General features: G+C 42.5%; 1 protein-coding gene across 1 annotated transcript in view; it reads right to left on the reverse strand.

Moving 5' to 3' along the window:
• Nucleotides 1–18520, reverse strand: part of NUDT3 (nudix hydrolase 3) — a 123408-nt gene that overhangs the window by 14263 nt on the left and 90625 nt on the right. Inside the window, exons 3-4 of the mRNA XM_010358070.2 lie at nucleotides 4628–4672; nucleotides 2481–2565 (exon numbers count right to left, since the gene is read on the reverse strand). Coding sequence (XP_010356372.1) covers nucleotides 2481–2565; nucleotides 4628–4672 — 130 coding nt within the window. The remainder of the gene's footprint in view (nucleotides 1–2480; nucleotides 2566–4627; nucleotides 4673–18520) is intronic.

Genomic DNA, 18520 nt, shown 5'->3' on the forward strand with positions numbered 1-18520 from the left:
GCACCCACAACCACGCCCAGCTAATTTTTGTTTGTTTATTTATTGAGACAGAGTCTCACTCTGTCAAGTAGGCTGGAGTGCAGTGGCATTAGCTCATTGCAATCTCTGCCTCCCAGGTTCAAGCAATTCTCCTGCCTCAGTCCCCAAGTAGCTGGGACTACAGGTGCACACAACCACGCCCAGCTAATTTTTGTATTTTTAGTAGAGATGGGGTTTCAGTATGTTGGCCAGGCTGGTCTCGAACTCCTGACCTTAAGTGATTTGCCTGCCTCAGCCTTCCAAAGTGCTGGGATTATAGGCGTGAGCCACCATGCCTAGTGATTTTAATTATTATAAATAATCCTATTTAAAAAAATGTTCCCTATTTTTTCTTTCTTTTTAACCATCTAGGGAAAGATATCTAGCACAAGGACTACAAAAATAGAGCTTTTGAACTTTCAAGGGCTCCTGATTTATACTGCAAAAGTGCTTTACAGAAAGGCGACACTGATCCCGAGTCCTGCTTGTGTGGTCAGGATGCCAGTCTCACTACATCCCTGCCAATATTAGCTTTTCTTTAACATTGACATTTTTTTTTTTTTTTTTTTTTTTGAGACAGAGTCTTATCTGTTGCCCGAGCTGGAGTGCATTGGCATATTCTTGGCTCACTGCAACCCCCACCTCCCGGGTTCAAGCGATTCGCCTGCCTCAGCTTCCTGAGTAGCTGAAATTACAGGTGTGAGCCACCACGCCTGGCTAATTTTTGTATTTTCAGTAGAGATGGGGTTTCACCACACTGGCCAGGCTGGTCTCGAACTCCTGACCTCAAGTGATTCACCTGCCTCAGCCTTCCAAAGTGCTGGGATTATAGGCGTGAGTCACTGCACCAGGTGGTGTTAAACTATGGTGTTTAACAGCTGTATAACATTCCATCAGACACATGTCATTCACTGATTTGTCATTCACTGAGTTATACATTTAAGATGCAATTTTTAACCAGTAAGAAAAATGGTAGTAAGATCTGAAGGAAGGCTCCATAGGCTTGTCATATTTTAGATTATTTCATTAGGGTTAATTCTCAGAAGTGGGAATACAAGGCGAAAGGTTTGTTTGAATATTAATAGAGCAACGGTACCTAAAAAAATTAGTATCACAAGTGTGTGACTCCTGCCTGACAGAGTGCTCTGAGGATAGGGCCACACCACACATCCACTGCTGTCTCCTTTTCTGGCGCTAGCACAGCTGTCAGGGAGTCTGTTTTCAGCATATCCACAATGAATTTATTTCCTTGAGCACCCTGCATTATTACTAGACACAAAGCCATCAAGAGCCAAAGGGCTACGAACTGCCCAGAGTAACAATGTGAGGGGCATGGCGGCAAGGAAAACACTAACATTAAAGGGAGAATGTTGGCAAGTAAATTTTATCTGTCTGCCAATTTGTAACGGAAATTAGTGTTCTACTTTCTAGAATATACTTTTCTTCAGAGGTAAATAATCAAACCGTGAACCAACCTTTGTACCACTACAGTTTATAGTTCAAAAGATGTAAACATAATAGCCATCTGAGATAAAAGAAAATGGCTCCTTTGGGAGAAAGCTGGGTGTACCTAAAGGGTGTACCCAGCACCCTTTTATAAAAGTTCATAAATTTTATCATTTTTATATTCATATAAAATATGAAAAATATAAAAATATATACTGTAGATATATTCATATAATAATAAAACTAGAAACTACCTGCACTATTCTGCATCTACTAAATGATTGCTAGAGGGACTCACACTACCAAAGTTTTCTCAATAGGAACAAGACCAGGGTCCTGCTGTCACTTACGGTCCCCACGGCCAGCAGTGAGCCTGGCATGGTGGAGGCCCTCAAACAGTATCTGCTCAGGAGGTGCAGAAGTATAGCCCATTTGGGAAGGACCCAGTTTGATTTTAGAAGCAACATTTCTTAGTTTTAGAGGTCATGCTTCTATTTGTGGACCATATACTCACTTCAGATTCCATTTAAACATTTCAAAATACTATCAGGTTCAAAATGTACATGCTTGTTTTATTATACACATCCCTCGGTTATTTCTATTCTTTATCCAGTTCTTGTTTTTTGTTGTTGTTGTTGTTCGTTTTTGAGACAGTCTCACTCTGTTGCCTAGGCTGGAGTGCAGTGGCATGATTATGGCTCAATGTAACCTCAACCTCCCAAGCACAAATGATCTTCCTGCCTCAGCCTCCTGAGAAGCTGGGACCACAGGCATGTGCCACCACACCCAGCTAATTCTTCTGATTTTTGTAGAGATGAGATCTTACTAGGTTGCCCAGACTGGTCTTGAACTCCTGGGCTCAGGTGATCCTCCTGTGTTGGCCTTCCAAAGTATTGGGGTTATAGGTGTGAGCCACTGAGCCTGGTAAGCTCTTGTTTCTGGTTCTGGTAATGACCTGTGGCATGGCAAGGGCTGGCTGTGAGGAGCCCTTTCCAGGCTGTCTGAAGATGGCTTACCAATGTTAACTGAATCTTCCCAGTCTTCCAGCACTTCAGTGACAATAAGCACATAGACATACGTCCTGTGCTTCCTCTCCTGGTTCTGAAGGGCAAAGAGAGAAGGACAGAGAGAGTTTTTCCTTTGAAAGCTGGAATTATTTAAATGAAACACACTCTTAAGCATATGTCCAGAGAGCTTAGACACAAAGATTCTAAACTTTTACTTTTTATGGTCCTACATGATTTAAAACAGGCCACACTTGAATTTGAGGGTGTGCTCTTTGCCTGGACTTCTAAAACCAAGTATTTATATTGTTTTTTCCTCCCCTTCCCCTAAAGACAACTTCACAGGAATGCTGTGACTCCTCAAGAAAAAGGCATCATGTAAATTTAACTAGCTAGAACACCAGGGAAAGGACTGTCGACCGGTGGGCCACCACAGAGGTCTCAAACTTCAGTGACCCCAGCAAGGCAAACAAGCTGAGTGTGACACACACACACACACACACACACCCCTTTTCCCACTAACCCCACTTACCTTTTTTTTTTGAGAGAGGGCCTTACTTTGTCACCCAGAGTGGAGCACAGTGGCATGATCATGGCTCTTCCTGAGCTTCTTGAGTAGCTGGTAGAGGCACGCACCACCATGCCCGGCTAATTTTTGCATTTTTAGTAGAGACAGCGTTTCACCATGTTGGCTAGGCTCGTCTCAAACTCCTGACCTCAAGTGATCCTCATGCCTGGGCCACCCAAAATGCTGGGATTACCTATGTGAGCCACCATGCCCAGTCAATTTTTGTATTTTTTTTTGTAGAGACAGGATTTCACCATGTTGGCCAGGCTAGTCTTAAACTCCTAGGCTCAAGCGATCCTCCCATTTTGGCCTCCCAAAATGCTGGGATTACAGGCATGAGCCACAGTGCCCAGCCACCTTTTAAAAAATTTTATTTATTGCCAGGGGCGATGGCTCATGTTTATAATCCCAGCACTTTGGGAGGCCAAGGTGGGCGGATCACCTGAGGTCAGGAGTTCCAGACCAGCCTGGCCACCATGGTGAAACCCTGTCTCTACTAAAAATACAAAAATTGGCCAGATGTGGTGGCGGGCACTTGTAATCTCAGCTACTTGGGAGACTGAGACAGGAGAATCGCTTGAACCTAGGAGGCAGAGGTTGTGGTGAGCCGAGATCGTGCCATTGCACTATAGCATGGGTGACAGAGCAAGAGTCTGTCTCAAAAAAAAAAAAAAAAAATTTATTGACATATCTATTTTTTCATTAGAGATCTTTCTTCTGATATTTTTATTTTTTAAACTTTTTGTAGAGATAGAGTCTCACTCTCTTGCTCAGGTTGGTCTTGAACTTCTACCCTCAAGAGATTGTCATGCGTCAGCTTCCCAAAATGCTGGGATTACAGGGGTGAGCCACCATTCATGCCCAGCATCTGCTCATCTTTATTTCTCCTGATTTCTCTTTTTTCCCTGCCTTCTTTCAAATTTGTATCACAGCTTATTTCCTTGTTTTTCCTCTCTTTGTTATAGTTACTTATCTTCTATTTTTCTTGTCTCTCTACACTCAGCTACCCTTCCTCCTACCTTGGTAGGAGAGGAAGAAAGGGAGGAATGGGGTAAAATAATACTTACAAATAATTCTAGTAGTTTAGGGGACAAGACTATGGGATTTCTTTCTTTCTTTTTGTTTTAAAGCATGTTATCCTCTATTGGTGCTGCTTTCTTTAAAAAACTCACCGAGGTTGGGCATGGTGGCTCACGCCTATAATCCCAGCATTTTGGAAGGCTGAGGCAGGAGGATCGCTTAAGCGCAGGAGTTTGAGACCAGCCTAGGCAACATGGCAAGACCCTGTCTCTACAAAAAATTTGAAAATTTAGAAGACATGCTGGTGTGTTCCTGTAGTCTCACCTACTTGGGAGGCTGAAGCAGGAGACTGCTTGAGCCCAGGAGTTCAAGGCTGCAGTGAGCTATGACTATGCCACTGCACTCCAGCCTGGGCGACAGAGCAAGACCTTATCTCAAAAAGTTAAAAATAACTAAAAAGAAAAACAAAAACAAAAAAAACTCGTTGAAACAGAGATGGCATTTTCCCTATGTTAATATCTGTGTGGTTATTAATACATATCATTTGTACCAAAGGTTTTAACAGACTTACCTCAAAAATTCCAACTAATCTTCCCAATGTCCCTTTTACTCCAGCCTGGAAAGTGAAAAGAAGAATTAATGCACTGATAGTATTATATTGCTGGTCTCATTCTGAGTCTTCTTAAGCAGTTTATAAAATAGAAACAAAAAACAAGAGGACACAGCTTGGGCAGACTCCACACCTGTGAAGTGATACCAGTGTTTCCTATGTGTCACAGACTGCTAACAGCAGCGTATGCTCTGGGAAGTTAGAATGCCTTTCATTTCTTCTGGTCTCTCTCCCTACTGCAAAGCTAGCTAAACCTAGCAAGATAATCAGGCCATGAAGCCACCATACCAAAAATATTTTGAGGTATTGATTACTTCAGGTCAGGCACTGCCACTTTGGGAGGTTGAATTGGGAGGATCACTTGAGGATAAAAGTTCAAGATCCACTTGGGCAACATAGTGAGACCCTGCCTCTAAAAATTTGTTTTTAAATTAGCCAGTCATGGCAGCATGTGGCTACAGTCCCAGCTACTGGGGAGGCTGAGGTGAGAGGATCACCTGAGCCCAGGAGTTCAAGGTTGCAATGAGCTATGACTACACCTCTGCACTCCAGCCTGGGTGACAAAGTGAGACCATGTCTCAAAAATAATTAATTAATTAATTAATTAATTGGTCAGGTACTATGGCTCACACCTGTAATCCCAGCACTTCGGGAAACTGAGGCAGGTGGATCACTTAAGCTCAGGAGTTCAAGACCAGGCTGGGCAACATGGTGAAACCCTGTCTCCACAAAAAACACAAAAATTAGCTGGGTGTGATGGTGCATGGCTGTAGTTCCAGCTACTCGGGAGGCTGAGATGGGAGGGTTGTTTGGGTCCAGGAGGTGGAGGTTGCAGTGAGCCGAGATCACACCACTGCACTCCAGCCTGGGTGACAGAGCCAGACCCTGTCTCTAAATACATACATACATACACAGATTACTTCATTCACTTATTCATTCAACAAATATACACTAAATGCCTAATCTGAACCAGAAAACAGTATATGTGCCAGAGGTATAACAATGAATCGGCTAGAATGCAAGATCCCATGAGATTAAGACCCTTGTGTGACTTGGCTGTCCGTATACAATATGCTGGAAGAGAGTTCAGCACCCTGCAAGAACTCAGGAAAGCCTAGATCAATAAGCACATAAACATGGTAATTCTGCTATGGGTAAGTATCATGACAGAAATACACAGAGTGATGACAAGAAGTGGCAGGGAGAGGGGCAACTTCAGTGGTCAGACCTTTTTTTTTGGGGGGGGGGAATGGAGTCTCGCTCTGTCACCCAGGCTGGAGTGCAGTGGTGCAATCTTGGCTCACTACAACCTCTGCCTCCCAGGTTCAAGCGATTCTCCTGCCTCAGCCTCCCAAGTAGCTGAGACTACAGGCGCCCCGCCACCACACCAGGCTAATTTATTTTTATTTTTATTTTGTATTTTGAGGAGAGATGGGGTTTCACTATGTTGGCCAGGCTGGTCTCGAACTCCTGACCTTGTGATCCACCCACCTCGGCCTCCCAAAGAGATGGGATTACAGGCGTGAGCCACCATGCCCGGCCTAGGCCTTCTTAATATATACTTTTGTTTTTTTCTTTTCCTTTTCTGAGACAGAGTCTCACTCTGTCACCCAGGCTGTAGTGCAGTGGTGCAATCTTGGCTCAGTGCAACCTCTGCTTCCCAGGTTCAAGCAATTCTACCGCCTCAGCCTCCCAAGTAGCTGGGACTACAAGTGTGTGCCACCAAGCCCAGCTAATTTTTCTATTTTTGGTAGAGACAGGGTTTCACCATGTTGGCCAGGCTGGTCTTGAACTCCTGACCTCAGGTGATCCGCCCGCCTCACCATCTCAAGTAGCTGGGACTACAGTCGTATGCCACCACACCCAGCTAATCAAAAAAAATTTTTTTTGTAGAGACAAGATCTTGTTGTGTTGCCCAGGCTAGTCTCAAACTCCTAGCCTCAAGCAATCCGCCCACTGTGACCTCCCAAAGTACAGGAATAACAGTTGTGAGCCATTGTGCCTGGCCTGGATGACATATTTTGAAATTAATTTTTGCTAATTATCTGTCAATGAACTCTGTTCTTTTCTCTTGCCAACATGTCTGCTTTCTCTACCATTTTATATTCATCTACCCACGTGGCTTTTGGTCTACTTGAATGGAAATGTCTGCCTTTCCTTAAATAAGAAAATAGTAAGTTGCTTCTCTCTATTTTTAGAAATAACTGCCCTCCACAGTCAGTTAAAACTAGCTAGCTTATACTTCATGAATAATACACAAGCTGCCAGGCCAGCCTGAGTTGGAAAGCCATTTCTGTACTCTGATCCCAGGCAGCCTGAACATACTCCGCTCATCTCCTGAGACATGTCACCTGTGCTCCTGCCACAAGCCTCCACTGAGGGTCTGGGAGGAGAGCTGTTGGGGCAGATGAGGGCCTTGGGGGACAGAGGTAAGAAAAAAAAATTTTTTTTTTTTTTTAAACTCTTGTTGCCCAGGCTGGAGTGCAGTGATGCGATCTCGGCTCACTATAACCTCTGTCTCCCAGGTTCAAGCAGTTCTCTTGCCTCAGCCTCCCGAGTAGCTGGGACTATAGGTGCATTACAGGTGCACACCACCACACCCAGCTAATTTAAAAATATATATATTTTTAGTAGAGACAGGGTTTCACCATATTGGCTAGGCTGGTCTTGAACTCCTGACCTCATGATCTGCCCGCCCCGGCCTCCCAAAGTGCTGGGATTACAGGCGTGAGCCACTGCACCCGGCCCGAGAAAAGATTTAAGAGGCCATCATTCATCTTTCTCCTCCGCAAAGGAGAGAGAGAGAGAAAGCATTCTCTTTAGCAGCTACTATCCAATTATTTTTTTCTTAAAGAAACTAGAAGTTTATAAAACAATCTCCAAACTTTTAGGGCACAAATCAACTTAATATTATGACAACTCAATATAATTCATTTAAAACCTTTGTTTGGCTGGGCACGGTAGCTCAAGCCTATAATCCCAGCACTTTGGGAGGCCCAGGCAGGTGGACTGCTTGAGACCAATAGTTCGAGACCAGTCTGGGCAATAAGGTGAAACCCCATCTCTACAAAATACAAAAAATTAGCTGGGCATGGTGGCACATGCCTATAGTCTCAGCTACTCAGGAGGCTGAAGTGGGAGGATCACCCAAGTCCAGAAAGTCAAGGCTGCAGTGAGCCACAATCGCACCACCGCACTCCAGCCTGGGCAACAGAGACACCTTGTCTCAAAAAAACAAAACAAAATAACTTCAAAACACAAAACTTGCCGGGCACGGTGGCTCAAGCCTGTAATCCCAGCAGTTTGGGAGGCCGAGGCGGGTGGATCACGAGGTCAGGAGATAGAGACCATCCTGGCTAACATGGCAAAACCCCGTCTCTCCTAAAAATACAAAAAACTAGCGGGGCGTGGTGGCGGGTGCCTGTAGTCCCAGCTACTCGGAGGCTTAGGCAGGAGAATGGCGTGAACCCTGGAGGCAGAGCTTGCAGTGAGCCGAGATCGCGCCACTGCACTCCAGCCTGGGCGACACAGCGAGACTCCGCCTCAAAAAAAAAAAAAAAAAAAAAAAAAAAAAAAAAAACACAAAACTTTCGTTTAGTAATAGTAACCTCTGCATTTGACACCAACATGTGTCTATGATTCACTCTGTATCAGATGCAGTTAAGAAAAAATGTAAAAGTACGTATCTGAGATAGACACAAATGTGTAAAATCTAGTGTAAGTCAAATTATGCTGCCATTTGTGCACCAACATTTCAGTGGTATTTTTCACTTCCAATTAGTCTTCCAACTTGTAGAACGTAGAAAGTAATGATATTTGTTTGTTTAAAGAGGTGGTGTCTATGTTGCCCAGGCTGGCCTCAAACTCCTGGGATCAAGCAATTCTCCTGCCTCAGCCTCCTGAGTAGTTGGGATTACAGATGCATGCCACCACACAGGGCTAATGATAGTTTATATTTGTCCCTTAGCCTTTCTTTCATAGCATTTATGGGATCTAATTAGCAGAATCTATTTAATGTGACTTTACCAATAATTCTACAGCATAAAGCAAATAAATATTTCCCTATTTACCAATTTTAGAAATTGGAATTCAGCATTTTTCTCAGGAAGAGGTTCCCCCTTTAGTAAAAGGATTTCAGTTCTTTAAGGTCATAGTGCTGACAAAAAAGAAAAATTTCTCACAGGCAAAGGTTCTCCCAGTTTACCTTAGCTATCTTACTTTTTCACAATTTTCCCAGACTCAATGTCCAACTTTCATCTCCTAGTTTTTTCTCAAATGCTGCCACAAGCAATCTGAGAGTGGGTTATTTTTATCTGTCACATGATTCCTGCATGCAGGTCGGGATATGTGTCAGGGCCACATCTGACAGATATTTGGCTCACACATTTGGGGATAAGATTAAATTCAGGGATATATTAAATTTGGTCCCATAAGGATGCTGGTATGGATCTGTCTTTTGCAAAATCATATGAAAGCAGTTACAATTTCAATCTATATGTCAAAAGCCACTAATCTGGAGAGGGAGTCTTTATTTAAAAGTCCATCTTAGTAGAGATAGTTCTTTCACCCTTTTCTAGTACTTTAGGCCTGGTTAACAAAAATAATCTGAACAATTGCCTACCGTTTCTCTTTTTTTTTAAGACACAGGGTCTCAGTCTGTCACCCAGGCTAGGGCACATGGTCATAGCTCACTGCAGCCTTGAACTCCTGGGCTCAAGTGATCCTCCTGTCTTAGCTTCCCAAGTAGCTGGGGCTACAGGCATGTGCCACCACAACTGATACTTTCTTAATTTTTTTTTTGTAAGGCCAGGTGCGGTGACTCACGCCTGTAATCCCAGCACTTTGGGAGACTGAGGCCGGTGGATCCCCTGACGTCAGGAGTTTGAGACCAGCCTGGCCAACATGGCGAAACCCCATCTCTACTAAAAACACTAAAATTACCGGGTTGTGGTAGACGCCTGTAATCCTAGCTACTCAGGTGGGTGAGGCAGGAGAATCACTTGAGCCCAGGAGGCGGAGACTGCAGTGAGCCAAGATTGTGCCACTGCGCTCCAGCCTGGGCGACACAGCGAGACAGGGTTTCGCTGTGTCGCCCAGGCTGGTCTTGAAATCCTGGTCTCAAGCGATCTTCCCACCTTGGTCTCCCAAACTGCTGGGATTACAGGTGTGAGCCACCTGCCCGGCCCTGCTTTTTTAAGAGAAAAAAACACAAGTGTCTCTTTTTCCTTTGAGGTGTTCTACTGGGATTGAGGTATTTCTCTGGAAAGGGCTGGATCTCATCTTGCTCTGTGGCAGTCTCCCCGTATACGTACAAAAGCTTAGGCAGAGGCACTAATGTGGGTGATGGCCCTTTGAACCTGTGCCTAAAATGATCTACCACAAGGAATCCTGACTTTGTTGGCACAAAGTGGACCGTCATCTTCCGTAACCAGCTTTTCACTCTACAGTAGACATTTTGACCAACACTGATGTCGGCTCAGCCCACAGGCATTCCCCTTCCCTTGCTGCTACCAGGGAGACCCAGATTCTGTCCAGGTGGGGGCTGTGACGTACTTTCAGAAGGCATACCTAAGCAAGGCATAGGAAATTCTGCTCCCCTCTGCAGGGACTGCTTCACGGGTGTTGCATGTTCAACAGCTCCTTAGAGGCTGTCTCTCAGGGACTTCTGGAAAAGATCTCCCACCACGATAAAAAGACTGCACAAAAAGAAACTCTGTACTTCCTTGTCAAGTAGGGATGTGAAAGCTGGAGCTGCTATCATCATCTGATCATAAGGGGAAGGCCAAAGAAATCTAGTGAGAAGCTGACCCAGCACCCTGATGCTGTGGAGCTGTGAAGCAATGAGGTAATAACGGCCAATGTCTGGGCCCTTCATGTTTCTCACATAACTGATGATGCTGAAGCCACTTTTAGATAGGTGTTCTGTTATTATTCGCAGCTGAAAGGTTCCTGCTACTTGTTCCCTTGATTTACAAGGCAGCTGTCTGAGAAGACCAAGAAGTGTATTCCCTACTCCCTGCAAGAGACAACTACTCACCTGAAAATGGTGTTTATCATTCTCTTGCATGTTTTTATACTTTTACTACTTGGGTATGTATCCACTATTAACAGTATTTGTGCAAGTTTCTCTACTGAATTAAAAAAAGGTATTTTACCTTCTATAACTTTTTCCCTCACTATTATGTTTCAGAGTTTTAGCTATATTGACACATGTAGTTCTAGGTAATTCATTTTAATTGTTGAACAGTTATCTATTTTAGGAATTTACCATAATTTATTAATCCACTCACTTGTCAGTTTACTTCTGCTATTATCAAAAATGCTGCAAAAAATTCTCTTGTAGATCTAATCTATCTCCTCGTTGTCAAGTGAAAGAGTTTCTCTGAGATTTACACTAAAAGTCAAATTTCTCAGTCACAGAGGATAAGTACCTCCAGATATTTTCAAGTTGGTCTCTTTTGGTAGATCAACTGCAGATATGGTGACCACTCTCCACCTCTCCCTACATCCATATCCTTTGACATGTAATTCTGCAGCTCTTCCTATCAAGGGATAGAATCTCCTTACCCATCCCTACATCTAGGCTTGCCTTGTGTCTTGCTTCGGCCAACAGAATGTAGAAGAATGGTTTACCAGGTCCAAGCCTAGGCCTCAAGAGGCCTTGTAGTTTCCACTTTTCCTCCTGGAACTCTGCCATCGGCATATGAATAAGCCTGAGCTTAGGCTCCTAAAGGATGAAAGACCACAGCTGTCTAGGCTGAGTGGCCTACAGCCAGCTAACCTCCAAACTGTGTGAGAGCATAGCCAAGATCAGCAGAGTTGCCTACTTAACTCAGAGCTGGCTGCAGATATCTGAATAGTCCAGCTGCCACCAGAAGTTGACCTTGGCTTGTAAGTAGTAATGTGTACTCTTTAAAGCCATTGCATTTTGGAATAGTTTGTTATACAGCAAACTGATACACTCTCCAAAGTACACAGGCAGTGTATGAGGTGCCATCACTCTTGTTCTTCAATACTTAATATTTGTTGTTAGCCATTTTCCCTCCCCACTTTTGGGTCAATATAATGAGCGCAAAATTGTATTACATTATTTTTTAACTGAAATTGTGTGCTTTTTCCTACTTTAGTGAACATTCAGATTTCCTCTTTGGAGAATTATACATTCATATTCTTATTTGACAGGTGACCATCATAATGAATCTGCAGTTCTTTGTGTCTTTATTAATTAATTTATTTTTTTGAGACCAGTCTCTATAGCTCAGGCTGGAATGCAGTGGTGCAATGATGGCTCATTGCAGCCTCAACCTCCCAGGCTCAAGCAATCCTCCTGCCTCAGCCTCCTGAGTAGCTGGGACTATAGGCACATGCCATCACAACTGGCTTTTTTTTTTTTTTTCTGTAGAGATGAGGTTTTGCCATGTTGCCCAGGCTCGTCTCAAACTTCTGGGCTCAGACTATTCTCCCATTTCAGCTTCCTTCTTGATACTTATGCTTTATGCTCTGTGGTAAATATTTTCTCCCAATCTGGCACTTGTCTTTTACCCTTGTTTACAATGTTCTTTCCTGAGCATGTTTTATTAGACACAGTTTATTTTACTTATCTTTACCTTTTGTGTTAGCTATCTTGTTTAAGAAACACATCCCTGGCTGGGTGCGGTGGCTCATGCCTGTAATCCCAGCACTTTGGGAGGCCAAGGTGGGCAGATTGCCTCAGTTCAGGAGTTCCAGACCAGCCTGGGCAAAATGGTGAAATCCGTCTCTACTAAAATACAAAAAATTAGCCCGGCGTGGTGGCATGTGCCTGTAGTCCCAGCTACTTGGGAGGCTGAGGCAGGAAAATTGCTTGAACCCGGGAGGCAGAGATTGCAGTGAGCCGAGATTGTACCACTGCACTCCAGCCTGGGTGACAGAGTGACACTCTGTCTCAAAAAAAAAAGAAAAAAAAAAAAAAAAAAAGTAACACATCCCTATTCCTATGCCATAAAATTAGAGTCATATTATCTTTTCTAATTATCTGAGAGTTTTATCATATGACTCATCTGTAATTTATTTCCAAATAGCTAATGGTCTAGAGAGTCTAGAATAGAGCCATAGATATTACTGTTTTACTAATCTAGTTGTTAATTTATGTACTAATAGCATATGCTGATGATTTTAACTAATACTGGCTAATTTTTTGTATTTTTAGTAGAGATGGAGTTTCACCGTGTTAGCCAGGATGGTCTTGAGCTCTTGACCTCGTGATCTGCTGGCCTCAGCCTCCCAAAGCGCTGGGATTACAGGCGTGAGCCACTGCACCCAGCCCTCTGCTCTTCTTTTTGTTTTTTGTTTTTTTGTTTTTTTTTTGAGACGGAGTCTCGCTCTGTCGCCCAGGCTGGAGTGCAGTGGCTGGATCTCAGCTCACTGCAAGCTCCACCTCCGGGGTTTACGCCATTCTCCTGCCTCAGCCTCCCGAGTAGCTGGGACTACAGGCGCCCGCCACCTCGCCCGGCTAGTTTTTTTGTATTTTTTTTAGCAGAGACGGGGTTTCACCATGTTAGCCAGGATGGTCTCGATCTCCTGACCTCGTGATCCGCCCGTCTCGGCCTCCCAAAGTGCTGGGATTACAGGCTTGAGCCACCTGCGCCCGGCCAACCTCTGCTCTTCTTTAACAAAAACTTCTAAGCCATTTTTGTACCTTTACATATAAATGCCAAAAATCAGTTTTTTTCAGATATTTTGGCAGTGGTGCAAACACAGCTTACTGCAGCCTTGACCTGCTGGGCTGAAGTGATCCTCCCTCCTCAGCCTCTTGAGTAGCAGGCATCACAGGTGTGTGTCAACATACCTGGCAATTTTTTTTTTTTTTTTTTTTTTTTTGTAGAATTGGGGTTCTCATTATGTTGCCCAGGCTAGTCAGAAGCAGCAATACTCAGCTGGTTTTCTTGCATATCAATCTTATCTCTCGCAATCTTTCTAAATGTGTTCACTAATTCTATTAATACTAGAGTTCCTGTTGTTTTTCTTTCATTTTCTAAGTTAATAATCGCACCTTCTGTAGATAACAAAAATTTTGTTTCTTTGGAATCTTTACAATTTGTATTTATTTTTATTGTCTTAATTGCAGTGGCTAGGATCGCAGTTCAATATTAAATGTTAGCATAACAGCAAGCAGAACTGTCTTATTCTTATCTGTCATGGGAATGCTTTGAACATTTCAAAAATATGTTTGCTCTGGTTTTATTAGATGCTCTATCAGGTTAAGAGAGTTCCTTTTATTTTTAGCTTGCTAATAGTTTTTATAATGAATAGGTGTTGAATTTTAATAAATTTTTACTTAGAATTCGTGCAAATTCTCATTCATAAATGACAATTTACTGTTCCTTTCTAGTTTTAATTATCAAGATCAGGGGTCAGCAAACTACGGCTTATAGGCCAAATCCATCCTGCTATCAGTTTTTGCAAATAAAGTTTTACTGGAACATAGCTATGTCATTCGTTTAAGTATTGTCTACAGCTGCTTTCACATTACAACAGGAGAGCTGAGATACCATATGAATTCTAAAGTCTAAAACATTTACTATCTGGCCCTTCAAAGAAAGTCTGCTACGAGGCCAGGCACGGTGGCTCATGCCTGTGATCACAGCACTTTGGGAAGCCGAGGCAGGTGGATCACCAGAGGTCAGGAGTTCGAGACCAGCCTGGCCAACATGGCGAAACCCCCATCTCTACTAAAGTTACAAAATCAGCCAGGTGTAGTGGTGCATGCCTGTAATCCCAGCTACTCAGGAGGCTGAGGGAGGAGAACCGCTCGAACTTAGGAGGCAGAGGTTGCAGTGAGCTAAGATCACGCCACTGCACTCTAGCCTGGGTGATGAGAGTAAAATGGGTGATGAGAGTGAAACTTGGTCTCAAAAAAAAAAAAAGAGAAAATTTGCTATTGCTGGGCATGGCTCATACCTCTAATCCTAGCACTTTGGGAGGCTAAGGTGGAAAGACTGTGAGCCCATGAGTTCAAGACCAGCCTGGGCAACATAGTGAGACCCCCTTATATTTAAAAAAAAAAAAAAAAAAGAAAGAAAGGAAAGAAAAAGAAAGAGAGTTTGCTAATGATTAATCAAGATCTTACCAGTCTTACAAAAGGTATGTAACCATCCTCTAAATAGTCTTCAAGAATATACATATTTAAAATATTTAGTAAAATTAATCTAGTCTGATCTTGGTACTTTTTGGCAGGAAGGAAGGTGCTTACTACTTAATTTCTTTAAGGACTAATGATCTACACGTAGGTTTTCAAATTTTTCTTTTTCCTTTTTTTTTGTTTTTGTTTGTGAGAAAGGCTCTCACTCTGTCTCCCAGTCTGGAGTGCAGTGGTACAGATCATGGCTCATTGCAGCCTTGACCACCCAGGCTGAAGCAATCCTCCCACCTCAGTCTCCTGAGTAGCTGGGGCAACAGGGTTCACCATCATGCCCAGCTAATTAAAAACTTTTTTTTTTTTTTTTGTAGAGATGAGGTCTCACTGTATCACCCAGGCTGGTCTTGAACTCCTGGGCTCAAGTGATCCTCCTGCCTTTGCCTCCAAAATTGCTGGATTACAGGCATGAGCCACTGTGCCTGGTCTGATTTTTGTTTGTTTGTTTTTTTGATATGGAGTCTTGCTTTGTCATCCAGCCTAGAGTGCCATGGTGTTATCTTGGCTGACTGCAACCTCCACCTTCCGGGTTCAATCGATTCTCCTGCCTCAGTCTCCCTAGTAGCTGGGACTACAGGCACGCGCCACCATGCCCGGCTAATTTTTGTATTTTTAGTAGAGATGGGGTTTCACCATGTTGGCAGGCTGGTCTCGAACTCCCGACCTCAAGTGATCCAACTGCCTTGGCCTCCCACAGTGCTGGGATTACAGGTGTGAGCCACCATGCCTGGCCTGGATTATTCTAAAAGTAAATTTGGGTAGGATTTTCTGGAAAATTTCTATGAAAGTTTTCAAATCTTTCTGTTTGTTACTCCTTGTAACATTGTTATAATTTAAAAACCTCTTATTATAAATCTGTGGTTATTTCTCTTTTTTGTTCTTCATTTATTTTTGTCTTATTTATCAGTCTTGCCAGAAGTTTATCTATTTTATTAGACAAATAAAAATAACCCACTTTTAGTTTTGTTGATCATTTCTATTTTTCTATTAATTTCTACCCCTTTCCTTGTTATTTCTGTCCCTTTACTTCCTTTGGGCTTGCTCTTGTTTTTTCCAGCTTGAGTTGATTGCTTAATTTATTTAATGTCCATTTAACTTTCTAATATAAGCATCTAAGCATCAAAGAACTGACTGAGCTGTGTCCCCTAAGTCATGATGTGAAGTGCTTTCATAGTTCTTCAGCTCTGTTTGCTTATTTCTATGATTAACTCATGGATTATTTAGAACTTTTTTTTGTTTCCAAACCTATGTTTCTCTTTCAAGCTTGTTGATTTCTAATTTTACTGCATTCTATCAGAGTATACATAGTCTATAAATACTGATGCTCTGGAATTTGTAATAATTCCTGTACAACATATGGTTATGTTCTTATCCTTCCATGCATGCTTGAAAAAATTACATAATCTTCGTTGGGTGGAAGCTTATCTCTCAACATAGCTATGTGCTCAATCTTGTTAATGGTGTTATTTAATCTCTATTTTTCTGTTTGCCACTTTTTCAATCATTTTCTAAATGAGATTTTATTGTTCTTCATAGGGACAATTAAGCACAAAATGAGATGTTTTGAAGTCTTCAATATGGCTATTGAGTTGTCGACTTTCCCCATAACTCTGATAATTTTTACTTTATATTGATGAAGGTTTACTAGGTGTACATAAGTTCATGACCACCACACTGTCTTGGCAGTCCTTAAATTTGCTTCCTGTGTAGCAAGCTTTGTGATAAGCAGCTTGTATTTGTAAGTCCATAGAATTAAGAGAAAGCTGTTAAGTGGCAACTCGGCCGGATAAGTTAGATTTGTCTAAATCCAGCAGCTGTTGGTAGTTTAATGATTGTGGCATCTCCAGAGGCAAGGGTTGCATTTAGTGTTTGCTGAAACCACTGTTAATTATATTGAAGTCAATGGAAAGTAAGCTGTGGATATATTTCCTAATGACTAAAAATCCTTTCCTGGAATGTGGAGCTGGATGGGAAAGCAAACACAACTGTTTTGGAAGACTCTTCTGGACTCAGTTCATTTCGCAGAAGGCGACTGGCTCCTGTCCCAGTAATTCCACCTCTATTCAGGGTTCCAACACAAACCAGCTCAAATATAGTACTATATTCTAACAGGGCACATTCTAATCTGTACACTTAGCCACTAAACTTACTATTCGTCAACAGGTAGCATTCAATGTGTGTTATAACACAGACCACTAAACTGAGTAAAAAGATACCTTTCATTCCAATTGTTAAAAAGTGGTTAAAAAGCAATTTAGGGTAGTTATTTGTACTAAAAGTGTGCTAACAGCAAAATACCTTTAAATTAGTCAATTTAAAATACCAGTTCCTTGACTAAGGAGCAATTATTTTTTAAACGCTACTAGCTTTTGAGATAAATCATACACAGAAATGAGTGAATTTACAAATGTGGCCTATGTGCAATTTGTGAAGAGTAGTCTATTAAAAGCAAGATACTCCTGTGTAGTATCTTAGAGAAACAAAAACATTTATATCATTATTTTCAAGTCAAAGGAAAAAAAAGATATAATTCTAAAATGTTGGGTGTGGTGGTACACAACCGTAATCCCAGCTACTTGGGAGGCTAGGTAGCAGGACTGCATGAGCCCAGGAGTTCAAGACCAGCATGGGCAACATATCAAGACCCTGTCTCTAAAAATAATAACAATAATAATAAATAATAATAATTCTAAAACTTAAAAAAAAGTTAAGGCCAGGTGTGGTGGTTCATGCCTGCAATGCAGCACTTTTGGAGGTCAAGGCAAGAGGATGGCTTGAGGCCAGGAGTTAAAGCTCAGCCTGGGAAACAAAGCGAGACCCCATCTCTACAAAAATAAAAAAATTAGCCAGGCATGGTGGCACGCCTGTAGTCTTAGCTACTCAGGACGACGAGGTGGGAGGATCGCTTGAGCCCAGGAGGTTGAGCCTGCAGTAAGCTATGACTGCACCACTGCTCTCCAGTCTGGGCAACAGAGGGAGAATCTGTCTCTAAAAATTTTAACAAAAAATGTAGTGGCAGACTATGTATATTATCTCTTCTTCCAAGGAACCCATTAAAATGAAGGATAAGAACAAAATAAAGAGAAAAATGAAATAATGTAAGATGCTCAATTAAACCCACAAAAGGCAGAGAAAGAATGGAAGACAAGAACAGGAACAGAAAACAAAGGGCAATGGATAGAAAGCTATCAAACATGGGAGATATTAATTCAACTACATCAATAATCACTTTAAACATCAATGGTCTAAATACATCAATTAAAAGACAGGGTCGGGCGCAGGGGCTCATGCCTGTAATCTCAGCACTTTGGGAGGCCGAGGCAGATGGATCACTTGAGGTCAGGAGTTTGAAACCAGCCTGGCCAACATAGTGAAACTCCGTCTCTACTAAAAATATAAAAAAATTAGCAGGGCATGGTAGCACATGCCTGTAGTCCCAACTACTCAGGAAGCTGGGGCAGGAGTATCATTTGAACCTAGGAGGCGGAGGTTGCGGTAAGCCAAGATTGTGCAACTGCACTCCAGCCTGGGAGACACAAAGAAACTCCGTCTCAAAAAAAAAAAAAAAAAAAAAAAGGGGGGGGGGGGGTGGGGGGCAGGTGCGGTGGCTCACGCCAGTAATCCCAACACTTTGGGAGGTGGAGGTGGAGGATCGCTTGAGCCTAGAATTTCGAGATCAG

The sequence above is a fragment of the Rhinopithecus roxellana genome, chromosome 4 (assembly GCF_007565055.1).
Source record: "Rhinopithecus roxellana isolate Shanxi Qingling chromosome 4, ASM756505v1, whole genome shotgun sequence".
Taxonomy (NCBI): domain Eukaryota; kingdom Metazoa; phylum Chordata; class Mammalia; order Primates; family Cercopithecidae; genus Rhinopithecus; species Rhinopithecus roxellana.